General features: G+C 45.1%; 1 protein-coding gene across 3 annotated transcripts in view; it reads right to left on the bottom strand.

Moving 5' to 3' along the window:
- The window catches only part of PIGL (phosphatidylinositol glycan anchor biosynthesis class L), a 65,462-nt gene that overhangs the window by 22,304 nt on the left and 28,879 nt on the right, over window positions 1-14,279 (bottom strand). For all 3 annotated transcript variants that reach the window (XR_007709061.1, XR_007709062.1, XM_050714796.1), the window contains one exon: window positions 1,681-1,771. Coding sequence is in view for 1 of the 3 variants with exons in the window: in XM_050714796.1 (XP_050570753.1) it covers window positions 1,681-1,771 (91 nt within the window). In the remaining 2 variants the exon portion in view is untranslated. The remainder of the gene's footprint in view (window positions 1-1,680; window positions 1,772-14,279) is intronic.

Genomic DNA, 14,279 nt, shown 5'->3' with positions numbered 1-14,279 from the left:
ATGAGTAACTATGCAATGGAACAAAAATATGCATAGCATGGTGTAACTCCATGCCTTGCAATCTTTCCTTTCGGACACGTTGGAATTGCAGCCTGCTTCTCCACTGCCAGATGACACATGTGTTCTGTAAATAAAAGATATCATTGTCTACGATAAGACTACAGGGAGAACTGGGGAAAGTTGTCCCATTGGGATAACTAAGACAATATGTATCTTCCAATCATGTTAACTCCACTGTTAGCTTGCTGGGTTTGAAGCCCTGTTAACTTACATTTTGACAAGGTTCTGTTAACATTTTTAGTTAATTCTACCAATGTCAACATTAGTGAAAAATAGACTCAGTTTACCCTTCAAGACAAGGCCGTTGTCTCAGAACAGCAGAGATGCTCAAAGACTGGCAAACAGCAAGTTCTGAATTTTGAAAATGCTGAATGTCGGACAAAGGCAATTAGGTGCTTGCTTTCCATTGCTGGCAGACTAGGTCTGTTCCTTCCTGAAAGGTATTACAGCAGACATCTGAGACCTGTGTGATTATCTGTGACACTTAAAATAATGCAAGTTTACAGAGTGCTTCATTACCATCACTCCCATGAAGATGCTTCAGGGGCCACTGATGCTGCTGACGTGTTCTGCTACAGTAATTTGTCCTCACTGCTGCTCAGGGAACTGCTGAGGGGAATGCAATGGGCCCTGCCACAGTGCTCCTCATTACTAAAGCTACACCCTCCACCAGCAGCACAGCAGGGTGAGCACTAGTGGTTGTGCATATTTCTTGCTTTGAAACCCCCACACCGGATTTTTCAGCTCACTCTATGTAAGTACCAGACTCCTGCCTTCCCCAGCACAAACAGCTTGAGCTTAATTTCCTCTGAGGCAAAAATCTAACCCTCTCTAACCATCTAGAGAAAGTTTAAGTGTTTTCAGAGTTTCTGCTGGGATTCTGGTGCGCTTGTCCTAGTGCCCAGGAGAGTCACAAACATGCAATACAAATCCTCTTGTGTTAGGAGCTTTCAGATCAGATTAAAACTTTTCTATTTACTGGATCAAAAGGCACAAAAGGACTCCAGGAAAACTGGATTTTTCTCTGTGCACAGCAATGTATTTCATGGAAAATTAAACATAGAATCAATACAGAATTGGACGCATGTTGCTGTTTTTCGTTCTTATGGGGCTTTCATGCTACAGGAGATGTGGCTTCTTGTTTTGTAAATTGCTGCAAGGCTTTAAGGGTTTTGTGATTTTGCTGCTAATCAGTGTGTGACAGTGACATGCATGATCACAGCAAGGTTCAACAGAAAAGAACGGAGCGCAACTTTTTCCATACCTTTTCCCCGTTCTGTGGAAAAAACTCTATTCCTAGGAACTGTGGTTCAATACCCTTCAATCCTGACCGACATGCCTGCTAAACTAGCCCTCTAATACATGACTGCCAATGCACTTCAAATCTAAGTCTAAACCTAAGCCTAAATCCCAGACAGACCCTCTTCATCATCAAAAGCTAGCAACAGTGGCAAAATACTGCTTTAAAACGTTGAAAACATTTGAGGAGTTACTAAAGCAAAGAAGCAAAAACTTAACTTTGAAGATTTCAAAGAAAGCTTTCAGAGTGAAGGGAAAGACTAGAACACTAGCTCAAAAGTGCTGTGGAAACTGCCCATGAGGTAGGGAATTTCACATTACCAGGTTGATGTTATTGTCTTCTATATGCTTCAGCACAAAGGCAGCGAGGAGCTGTGTGTCCCATTCAACAGAAGGATTATCTGGAAGATCCCTAAAAAATGATAAGTGCGATTAGTCACTTAACTCCTGAGAACTTTATAAAGACTATGCCAGAAAAGAGAGATCCTCTTATCAGAGACTGAAATCAAGAAAAATTTATTTACCATATAAAGCCACCAAACCTTACGTAAGAGTCTTACAAGCTTGTATACTGGGGGAGTTGGAAGTGAAACAACAGAGAACACCCTTCTCATAGAAGCTCTCTCTCGTACCATTATGGTAGACTTTCTGACTGCTTTACTTCAAGCAACACCTATTTTGTTCAATAATTCTTGTTCTCTGTTCATTCCTGTCAAATTTCTCTCTATATACACAAAGAAATAACTACTAGATCTTTATTTAAAAGCCCTTTCAAAACTCATTTTCCCCAAAGACTTTCCAATTGTAATCTGCTGGTGAATTACATATGAAAAGCAACAATCAAAGTGCTACTCCTTTGTACAGGAATAATCCATTAACCTCAACCAAAGGACAACATAGCTGTAATTACATTGCATGGATTTGATAGTAGTTCTTCATCCAATTTTTTAATCTTTGCATACCAACTCATCTGTGACTGAACACTCTGCCTGGGTATTTCAGATTGCAAGCTCCTAGGGGCAGGGACCATGAGCCAAATGCAAAATAACACCAGGAAGCCAACAGAATTATTCCATATTTACACAACTGAGAGCTGAATTTGACCCCCCCAGTAATTATGTATGAATGATGCCAAGAAAACACTGCTTGCAAAGTTAGGTTATTAGTAACAACAGCATAACGTGCAGCTGCTAAACACCAATGATGACATGTTAAACTGACTGGTCTTTTTCTCAGACCTTTTCCGTCCTCTGATAGTCTGATAATTGCTGTGAGGTGGTTTAGCAAAAATGACTACACAGCCTTCTCACACAGACACACCGGGTTGGACTCTGAAGTGATCCAGCTGTTTGCTGCAGCGAGCAGCAGCACCACTTCCCAACGCTCTTAGTGCCTTGCTGACTCCCCAGATAGCAAGAACTTTAACATCTGCAACAAAACAACAGGAAAATGTCTCCTTGGCACATTCCAAAATAAAGCTCAGCCTGGGTTTTCACAAGAGGTCTTCTGGCCACAGATTTTCCCCTTGTTAACAGTAGTTGTAGTAAAAGGAGGAGCCTAAAGTACAAACTGGCCATTAGGATATTAACCACTGTATTATATACCCATGTTCAGCACGGGCCAAAATAATGTGCTGTTAGAAACCTCTGCAACAAGAGCCGGTGTTTCTACAGTAATAACATTATACCATTCTAGTTATGGTCCCAGTAGTGACATTACCAGCAACAGAAATTTTTCTTGTTGTTTGCCATTCCCTCTTGTGCAGACAGCATCCTCGTCTGATGTATACAAGGCGTAGATTTTCATCACAGGAAAGGTTCTTTGGTACATCTAGCGGCTGTCTTATCAGGTTAACAAATCTGCATCTAATCTGCTCGAGACAAAAACTTTCACATCTCGTGTTTGAAGATGAAGTGGCCCTGAAGGTATTACAAGTCCCACCACGTCACAGCAAGCTTTGAACAGAGCACATTTTAAAAATGTGCTTCAACTAAAATACCCCAAGTAATGTGCACACTGAGCAGAGTCTAAGTGCAAGTCTAAGACCGCTCCAGTTACTTGAATGGTACCTTTGAGGTTGTGTGAAGGCTTAATCAGATAATATTAAAGTGGTAAATTAGTCTAAAAGGGATTCTCCACTGGCCACTTCCAATGCAAATACCATTGCCCATTTTGGACAGTGGATATATGGAGCTGTGGAAGAAGCGAAGAGTCTCATTAAAGCAGGAACGGTGTTCCAACAGCAAGAGGTCAGAAAAAAAACAGGGCTTGGAATTTATGATGTCCAGGAGGCTCTTGGTGTCAGAGCCACTGCACTCAGCTTTATTGGGCTGTCTCCAAAAAGGCTGTCGGGTAGTGGAGCAGGTTTTAACTAGTTTAGACAGATAAAGATCATCCTCCTTCAATGGAAATGAACAGCTGGAGGCAAGGGTTTAGAATCCCTGGAAACAAAACAATCTGAAGGCATGAGCAAATTAACTCCGTGAACACCAAACTGATTAAGCAGGAGTATTCTGCAAAGAAAAATCTACTTCTACCCACTTTCTGCTGCTCACTCACTCCCAGTAAGGAAAATATTTTTTTCCTTGCATTGTACCATTTGTCAAGCACCAAAGACAGAGTAGCTGATCCTGCCAAACCAGACACACATGTACATAAGCATATTTATAACTCATTAATAGCTACGATGGCCCACTGATGTATTCTTAGCTCATTCTGCAAACATGAAAAGTGGCATGCAGGTTAAATGACATGCCCAAAGTCACCCAGAGAAGCCAGGAGTGGAGCAGCCAATACATCAATCTCACTCCTCCAGAATTTTTATTTTTATTTTTATTTATTATTTTTTGTAAGAGTTTGCATAATACTTTGTAAAGTCAAAAATTTAGGCGTTACCATGATAGTAGGGACCCCACGGAAAGCAAGAGACCAATGGCTTTCTGCCTGTGCTCTGGAGATCAATAATGGAGCCCAGCTAAGGACAAAAAGGTGACAAAGACAACCAAGTTCACATACACCGTATGGCAATGCACACAGATGTTCTTACAGGAGGTCTCTGCATGCTCTGGGAACTTTGTAGGTGCATACAAAGTTTGAAAACTGTTGTACTTCACAACTCACCTATTCAGTAGAAATATTTTTTCCTAATATTCTGAATCAGTGCTCGCCAAACCCGAGAAGTCCACTGGTTTCCTGAACTATTCAAATAAGTTGCATCCGTAATGCATATACTTTCAGGACTTAGTATCAGAAACATTCAGCATTTCAATGGTTAATTCCGCAGGCTGCCTTTCTGGCTAAGGCAGATAATGCTTCAGAGCTGAAGGTCGAAGGGCTGAGATAAAGGACTACAAAGGAGTGAAAACTAGCACATTCCCTGGAGCAGACTGGAGCTTGTCCCAGGAGACAGCATTCCCCACGCTCTCCCTCCCCGTCCTCTGCCCCAGAGAGCTCCTTGTTGCTGCTGTCAGTCACCGAGACAGACAGAGATATAAATCCTGCACGGGAAGGCCTCCCAGGTCACGCTGCTGGGGGTGCTGGTGGGAAGGGTACAGAGGTTTGGTCACTTGGCTTCATTTCCACCAAACGCTTACGGCCTGGGAGCGATGTTTATGGGATTCCACGAGTGACAGTGAATGCAGGTGGCTGCTTGGATCCAGCCTGTGTTGACCTGGGAAAAATAGGGAGATGCATGGAAGAGGCAAAAATATTTTTAATGATTTCATTAGGTTTCTCTCCAGAAATGTTGCATTTTTCCAGCTGTTTTCAGTGGAATGCGTGTTGTGCACAGCACAGGGAACTGACAGCTTTGCCAAGGGATCTACAGACTATAGGGAGAGAGAAATGGAGAAATATGAAGCTGCAGCTTCTGCAGCATGGAGTAGTGTCTGTCTCTGCTCGCTGATTTCAGCAGACCCAGTCACAGGAAACATTGTGCTTCTGAAAACAAGAATACTCTAGCTTTCCATTGATCCACCCTAGGCAACACCACCATCGGCGGTGAGAACCCCACGGGACTCCCTGTTTTCCTCCCTCTCACCTCCTTTCTCTCCTCCTTGCCAAGCTCAGCAGGCAGAGCAGATGTTGGTATCTGCAGTTCCCCTCCCCAGGGTCTGCATAGGAAGAACACCACAGTGGGGAGCCACAGCAAATCCTATCAGCAAGTTAAACCAAAATTCAACCTTGTGCAGATCTTGCCCAGCAGTCTTACAGCTGGCTGAATGAAATAAACATAAAAAAATCATTGCTTGATGCCAGCTCCTCTCCAGGCCTCCTCCCCTTGCCTGCTGGGGAGCGTAGCTCATCTTCTGCCTCAGCCTTGGCCATTAAAACACTGCGCATGTTGCCAGTGATGCTGCCCCCGCCAGTAGCCCTGACGATTTGTCGGGTCATCTTTCTAGGAATGTTTAGGCTGAAGACAGCTAGATTCCTGTCATTGGGAAGGCTTCTTTCGGCCAAGACAGAGTTCTAAAAACCTTCACAGAGATATATTACCAAGTGACAACTGTCTTTCATGATATACTGCTTACTCCATGTCCAATTTTCCACTGCTTATCTGCCACAGGTCTTCTAGCAACAGCCAGTGCATTTATACAATCTTCTTTCAAAGCCTTCCACGGAATTTATTCTGCTCATGAACTAAGCTCTCATGACTACCCTAAAGGTTAAGTGAAATGAGCAGTCTACGTGATGTCCACGTGCCTTGACAAGGAGCGAATGGGCTGTCCTACACGGGACACTTACAGTCAGAGATCTGTCTGTCCTGCAACACGTTGAATCGGGCAACCTTCAGGCCCCTGGGTGCACTCGGAAGCTGTGCGGGTGATGTTTACCCTGGTGGAAACTGGCAAGCACCATCTCTGCCTTGACATGAAACCTTTATAGGTTACAACTCTATAAGGTTCCTTCTAGATGGCACCTAGTTCTACATCAATACATTATGAAACACCACAGCAAATCTTTCAAGGTACTAACAAGATTTTCTATCCCGCTACACACCAAAAGGGTCAAGATGAAAGAGCTTTCCTATTTCTTATCGCCTTTTTATCCTGCAGCATGATCTTAATCAATCCAAGGCTGGGGACCAGGAAACATTTTTGCACAATTTCTCCTTAGCCCTCCTCTCCCCATTGAACGATTTTACATTAAACCAGCACAAAGGTCGGGAGATGGATGGCGGATTACATAGGAAACAGGTGAAGTGCTGTGCAATAGGTTCCCAGCTGAGAACAATGACCGCAATGTGTTTGCTGGAACAAAGGATGCCCTTTGTATAAAGTTAACTGTATAAAATGAACATCTGGGCAATTGAAACTGGATCAAAAAGCAAAAGATCCCACAGAACAAAATGACGTGAGTGCACAATTAGTGAAAAAGCCATGTGATGACTAGAGGCAATCAGTGACCTTTATATCATAGCATCAAAGTAATTGAAAAAAACGAGTAAACAGAAATTATTTCATGCTCCCTAAAGTAGAGCAGAGAACTTTTATTTTTGAGATTATGCTAAGATAAGTTAAGACATGCTAGCCCTAGGTCTTGAAGCAGAGCCTCTAAATCCCTCCTTCAATAACTATTTATAAATTTCTCTTCCTATAATGGACAATTACAAACAGGAGGGAGGCACTGCTGTTAGGCTGCATGTGCATCTCAGATACAAATGAAACAATCCCACTTAGACAAACGAGCAGCATCTCACGCCATCATGCTGAACAGAGGAGAGATGCTGTGTGCCTGTTGGAATGTAACCATCTACAATTTAGGAGAGGGAATAAAGCGGGGTGCTAATTGTCAAATGATCAAATTAAAGCCACCTAAGACAGAGAAGCCCACGGTGCAGTTTTTACACTGGCAGCTTCCTCCCTTTTCCCATAGTAGGGAAACCCAAATTATTCTGAGATTTGTCTTTTAAGAATGGAAGTAAGAATCTCAAGTTTTTGTGTAGGTAGAGGACAAAGGACGTGGAAAAATGTCACTGACTACAATATTTCGAAATTCAATGCATTTTAAATATTTCACAAAAGCAAAAAAAAAGCAGAACAGACATAATCCTTTTCTCCCATTCTTAACTTCTGTAATGTATAATTTTGGGCCTACTTTACTCAAATTTCAAAGGTAAGTTAAGTAAGTTTAGATGCCTACAAGACAAGTAAGTGCTGACCTCACTAATGTGGCCATAGCAGGCAAAAGTCATGCATAAAGGGAAAGCAGACAACGAGAGCACTTCATTCAGCTTCCTCGGGTGTGCAGGCAAGCAGTACGCGCTTCTCCACTGAGCTACGTAAAAACACAGCGCAGCTCCTTCGGACGGTGCTCCACGTCCATCCGGACCTCCCCAGAAGTAACAGGTAATTAGGGCTCTAGGGAACAAACTTTTTGACGTGGGCACGATCACATGTTTGTCTGAGAAATAATCATAGAACCATATCACAGAATATCCCAAGTTGGAGGGGACCCCAAGGATCACGGAGTCCTACCCCTGGCTCTGCATGGGACAACCCAAAAATCAGACCCCATGTCTACTTCTTGAATCCCGGCAGGCTCGGTGCCGTGACCTCTGCCCTAGGGAGCCTGTGGCAGTGCCCGACCACCCTTCTTCACCCAGTAAAGAACCTTTTCCCAGCCTGAACCTGCCCTGCCGCAGCTCCACGCCACTCCCTCGGGTCCTACTGCTGGTCACCAGAGAGAAGAGACCAGCGCCTGCCTCTCCGATCCCCCTCGTGAGGAAAATAAGCATCCTTTCGGTTTAAATTCCAAGGAATTATTACAGAACACAGGACTGCTTGTTTGCAAGACCCATCCAAATGTCCCTGTACTCATTTATTTTTGTAATGAATTATTGATGATTTCTCAGCAGAGTTTAATGTCTATTCACAGAGATGACACAATTGCTTATCATAATTTGAAATCTGGTATTCATTTGACGTCTGTGCCTCAGTGCCCTGTTGATAAATTACAGCACAAAGCTCTGTAGGAACAAGTTCATATTCAGTGTCTTTAAACAAAAACAATTGATGGTACCTTTCAAGAACAGAAATGCATAGAAACTACAGTGGCTAAAGCTAGTTTAAAAAAGTAACTTTTAAAACCTAGTTTACAAGTGGCATCAGGCCCAGCTGTGTAAGGCAGGAAACAAAACTCAGCGCAACTAAACCTGAGCTGATCACTGATTTAGTCGCAGCTTTCCTATCTTCTACTTGTCATGCCTGTGAAATAGAAATAATTATTTGTTCAAACCTATGTAAAGCAGTTTGAGATCCTTCGAAGAAAAGTGTTACGGCCCACAACACACGAAAGTCCGCAAAAAGCTCCAAAATGTAGAGCACAGTGAACAGCTCTGCCCCTGTGGCGCAGAGGAACTCTGCAACAAGGGTAATGTCTTCTGGAGCAGTTAGCACTTCCTTAGGGGCTGGCGCCAAACAGAGAACAAACTCCCAAATCAGATGTCATCACAAATCACTTTGCTCTCAGCTGCAAATACCAGGAATACTCCCTGGAACATATCCTTTCTAGCAGAAACACAGCAATATTTAAAGTTTAAAATACCCCAGACACTCCAGTGCACGTAATAAAGCTGAGACATCTGGGCCAAGTGTTATCCTAACAATGAAGACCCTGCTCGCCAAGGCACGTGGCGGGGATTTGGGTGTGTCACCTGCTGGGCGCCTTGCTCTGGTCATGTAGCAAGGTGTCACCACGCAACGCTGCAGCTAAGGAACAGATTCCCAGTATACATCTCCGACTCCAAGGTTAGATCCTTGGTCTCACCCAGCAAATCTCATCTCTGCCTCTTGAGAGAGCCACCAACGCCGCGCTGCAAACATGCAACACGAGGAGAAACATGACTTGGGAGTCTCGTGCAAGCGTCGCACTCGGGTGTGACACTCATGTTATAACTGTGCTGCTGGAATGTGCTCAGCGACTGTGTGGTCATCGCTACTGATTGATCAACTGCCCATGGCAATGAGCACCACACACCTCGGTGTCATGCACAGCTTTGAATTCAGCTGCCAGTGAAAGGAGAGGCCTCTAGTTCAGCTGCTTCAATCCACGCTGAGAAGCCCCAGCTTCAATTTAAGCAGAAATCTGCAGTGGATGTTTTGCAAGAACCATGCAGTGCCACAGCTTGTGTCAGGAACCCTGGTGAGACTGGTAGTAACAAAACAATCAAGTTCAAGTCCCTAAAGAAAACTCAACTATGGAAAAATAGAGCAGGTCCTCTCCCGTACCTTTCACCCTCAAGCTGGGTGCTGTGTTTTCAGCTACGTTCCCAACTTTCTTTCAAGTATGAGTTGCATTCATTTTGCACACCCACTACATGCCATGCCAAGGCCATTTACAGCCCTTTTTCCCTGACAGCCGTGATGTGACCAGAACATACTGTGTGCACCTGGACTGAGTGGGGCCCAAAGGTGCCACACCAGCGGCCTGTTTTCAGCCACGCACCATTTAACATGTTTCTGCAGCACGGCAGACTCACCAGCAGCGACTCGCCAAGTGCTGGGCAAGAAGCCTCCCTTTCATTTCATAGAAGCTGGACTTCTGCGTGATTTGTTGCGGGCCATTATAGAGTTCACTGAAAATATCTGTCAGAAGCCAGACTTAGTAGTCTCGGGAGGTTTGGGGCTGCCATGCTGAATTATGAGTCAGCACTTCTTCCTCTGGCCCACTGAAATGTGGTTTGGGCAGCAGACAATAGCGCAGTGTGAAATCAAACCAATTCCTTTTACATCTCAGAGAGGTACACAGGAAAGCAGATCACCGAAGTTCCTAGCTAGTTCAGAAAAACGTGCCAGGAAAACAAGAAGTCTCCAGCATTTTTGTGTCTGTTGGTAAAGTGCATTTCTGGCATTTGTCCCAAGTGGCTGACAAATAACATCTATCAGCATTATCTGGCAATCTCATCTGCAGCCTTCCAATAAAAGAAACATCTTCAGACACTCAATTATCTGGCATGCTGGAGCACAACTGCTGGGCAAAGGCATACCCGAAACAGCACTTCAGTTCTACGCCTTCCTATGGCCAAGACGACGCGTGATGGAAACACTGAGTGGAGAGCTTGAGCAGCACGCATGGACTACAGCAGTTGGTAGCCTTTGGCAATTTTGCTGCACATTCCCAGAACAATCTGCTCTTGTCTGTATCAGCTCCCAGATGGGGGATAAACTGATCTGAAACCAAAAAATGATGGACTCGCCTCATCAATACCTAGCTCTTGGACCCAATTGTTAACTACTTCAGCATGTCTGTGCCCACTCTGGTATTTCTGACAGTAATGGGGAAGAACATGGACCGCATCTCTCCGAAATCACCAACTGTGCTGTAAGAAATGAGCATCGTAAGGCCTAGATGGAGTGATCAGGCAGCTCCCGGAATAGCTCACAGCAGTGCTCACTTCCTCATTATTAATACTGGCTTTACCATAGTGCCTAGGAATTAATCTGGGGCCTGACAGTCTAAGCTGTCCCGAGTGAGAACAAAAAGCCAGGCAACCTTACAATTAAAACTTATGTTTTAAATTTGAAATACAAATCACCAACAAAATTAGGACTCTGAGGAGCAGACCACAGGACTTTACTCTTCCCTTACTCATTTCTTTTGTTTTGCAAAATGCTTTGAAAGAAGAACAGAGCAGCATGGCACAGCCTGGGACATAGCACATTAATCCATGCACAGAGAAGCTGTCTCCCACCACCAAGAATTGCCTTCCCCAGTTCTGGCACCACTGGTTCAAGGACAGACGCCCAGTTTCAGAAGGCAGGGCAGGAGGGCTCACTCTCCCGGCAGAGATGCAGGAAGCAGATAGGTGGAACGGGAAGGCAGTGTGTTCTCCCTAGCTATGATTTTACTACAGTACTGGCACTTGAAGTTCCCAACGCACATCGTAACGTGCCCAGCGGAAAGGGTACAAACCCATGGGCAAGGAACAGAAAGTCTCTCACAGCAGCCAGCAAAATCCTTCAGAGGCAAATGACTGAAATACCACAACCTGTACGTGCCACTTCATGGTAACAACAATAGCCAATCTTGGAATAATAAATACATCATACTGTACAGGAAAGAACCGCAGTTCCGATCCCGCCCCAGGTAAGTCATACAGAATGTTGCTGCTGACTCAATGACGTGAGCCAGACCCCCAAAGAGAAGAAAAGACAGAAGTGTAACTGTCTCTACCAAAGATATGGGCCTTGGTCAATTTCATGTAACACGCAAATGCTGTCAAAAACCTTTGGAAAAAGCCTGTAGCCAAGTCAATCCCTCGGCCATTTCAATTAATCATCTAGGAAAAGAAAGTGCAGAATAGTCACTTCGTGGACATTTATTTCTCATGCCAAAACTCACGTAAATGCAGATGCAACTTCAGCAGAGATCTCAACAGGATGATGGCCTAATTCCAAACGCAGCTTCCCACGTCACATTTCAGCTTCCCTGTACCAATTTCATCCAAAGAGAGGTTTCCCAAATCCCCAGACTCCCACAACAACCATCTCCTGCAATCCATTTGACCTAAGTAATGAGAAAGGAGCATTATTTCTTGAAAGCACGGCATAGCCACCCTTTATAATGCCGAGGTTCTGATGCCCTGAGCTCTCTAGCTAGGTGCCAATTTTGTTATAATCATCAAATCACTTCCTTTTATAAGACAACTTGTATCTAGAAGTTAAACATCTCTCTCAACTGCGAGCTTGATCCCACAAACTTTACTGACATGCAAAGTTTCTACTCATGCAAACGATCCTCTGCAGGCACTGTCTTGCCAGCCCCATTCATGTGAATGCCCCAATTAAACGATTACATGAGCAAGCTCCAGGCCAGGTCCCGCTCATTCCCTGGAGCCGGTGAATAGCTGTGCTGCCTTCCACAGCAGCCCAGCCAGAAACTATGCTTGGAACTTGATTTGCAACAGCTAAGTGGGACTCAGCAACAATGCACAAAACGAGTACAACGCGACGACCTTTATCGGGTGGCCTTCCTCTCCTCCTCGCTCGGATTTAATGCGAGCGTTATGCAATGGCTTTGCTATAGCAACAGCTCCGGCGATCGGCAGTAACCCCGGCGCTGCCCGGCGCTGCCGCAGGGCTGTGATGCAGCTGCTGAACTTTGGCCCACTAGCGAGCCTCCCACTCGCCTGGCACCGCGCTCCGGCCTGTTTACACTGCTCACATGATGGGAGGCTCCTGGCAGCCTTCTGCAGCCAGCAGGATTTCTAGGACCAGGCCAAGATTGCCAAAGGCTTGAAACGATTAACTCTTGCGAGCAGGGGCTGCACGCTCCAGCTGCTGCCTGCGAAGGGCCCAGGAGAAAGGAAGCGGCGCAGTGGGAGGGGAGCTTCCCTCTGCCAACACCGCTGGATGCTGAGCGCGATGAAGACACTCAGCGAGGGGAGGAGGGTGGTAAGGAAATCAATAAGCTTTAGAGAAAGAACAGGATCTTTTTTTCTTAATGAGCAGCAGATGAGCGAGGATAATGAACTGGAGCTGGGAACTTAATACCCTCGTCGAGCACCGCATGCTGCGAATTGCACGTACCTGGGTCGCACAGGGAGGGGCATGAAACTACCGGTGCCCAACTGTGATCCTGCAGCCTCCGAGCCCTGGCCTCTGCAGCGCTGCACATACCGGGGGGCACAGGGAGTACCTGGGAGGCAGGGACGCTGTGCTCTACAAACGCCTTTAAAATGGCTGTTAGAATCTTACAGCACAATCCCGTACCAAAAGGCTGCAGATGACCAGCCTGCAGCCACGCCACCACTGCATGAACAGGAGCACTGACACTTTACCACTTCAGCAGCATTTCTTTCCGCACAGTAAGAACTCATTAACTAACCCCCCTAGAAGTCTGGCATGGGGAAGTAAGCACGTAATAACCTCCACATTTTATAATGAACGAATAAAGAGCTCAGGTAGCTCTCCCTTGAGAGCCTGAGGCAAGAGAGCAGAGTCTGGAATGGAGCATGTGAGTCCCGGAGCACACGGCCGCAGCCCAGAGCTGCAACACCCACACTCACTCCAGGAATACACTCACCTGCCTGGGGCAAATAATTCATTTTTCAACAGGCCTCTCATAGGTGCTCAGCAGAACCTCAGGTATTCCTGGGCACTTGGATTGCACAGAAAATTCCTTCACGGCCACACGTTGACAGCTGCAAATTATCCACCAACATCATAGGAGCTGCTTAGAAGAACCCTTCAAAACCTGCCAGTGGTCAAAGTGTTGACCTCTGTCTGCATCACCTAACTGTGCTCTGGACTGCACTGAGAACACAGCGCTGGATGACTACTTCTGTCAATATTCTTGGCCACTTTTTCTTACGTACTTGTTAGTTAGGAGTAGTATACATAACCTCTTGTATGCAGTATTTTAGGGCATTTCTCCAATAAAATCTTGTTCCCAGTAGAAGGTTGTGTGCATTTCTCTTCTTCGCTATGATGACAAGTTCATTATAGCAAGACTGGACTCTGCAGAATCAGCACTATAAAGAACTCCCTTTGACAGCTAGATGTTCATCCACGGTTATATCTACATCTAAATATAACTGGTTCATAAAAACTGAGGAAGGGAAATCTGTTAGGTCTGGCTAAAAATCAAAGCACTGCAAAACTTCGAATCTTATACTGAGAGTCGGTGACTCAGTCTCATCTTTGCAGCATGAGGATCATTGCAACAAACTTCTCTGCCCCTTACTGGTATGGCTGGCTGAATTCGCTGCTTTTCATGGATGAGCTCTGCATGTAGCACTCCCATTCAACCCTCAATCTATTGGCACAAATTCTGCAAACCCTTCACCCCTCTTCCCCACAGATCAAACCTCCGCCTGCCAATGTTTTATCTTGCAGTATTATAGAATCTTCTCCAAGACAAATGATAAACCAGCCTTGGCAGCCCTTCATGTGGCTACTTACGAGAATAAGAGAAATGCT

The sequence above is a fragment of the Cygnus atratus genome, chromosome 20, assembly GCF_013377495.2.
Source record: "Cygnus atratus isolate AKBS03 ecotype Queensland, Australia chromosome 20, CAtr_DNAZoo_HiC_assembly, whole genome shotgun sequence".
NCBI classification, from domain to species: Eukaryota; Metazoa; Chordata; class Aves; order Anseriformes; family Anatidae; genus Cygnus; species Cygnus atratus.
Note: the sequence above shows the minus strand (reverse complement) of the source record. Positions and strands in the feature narration are given on the sequence as shown.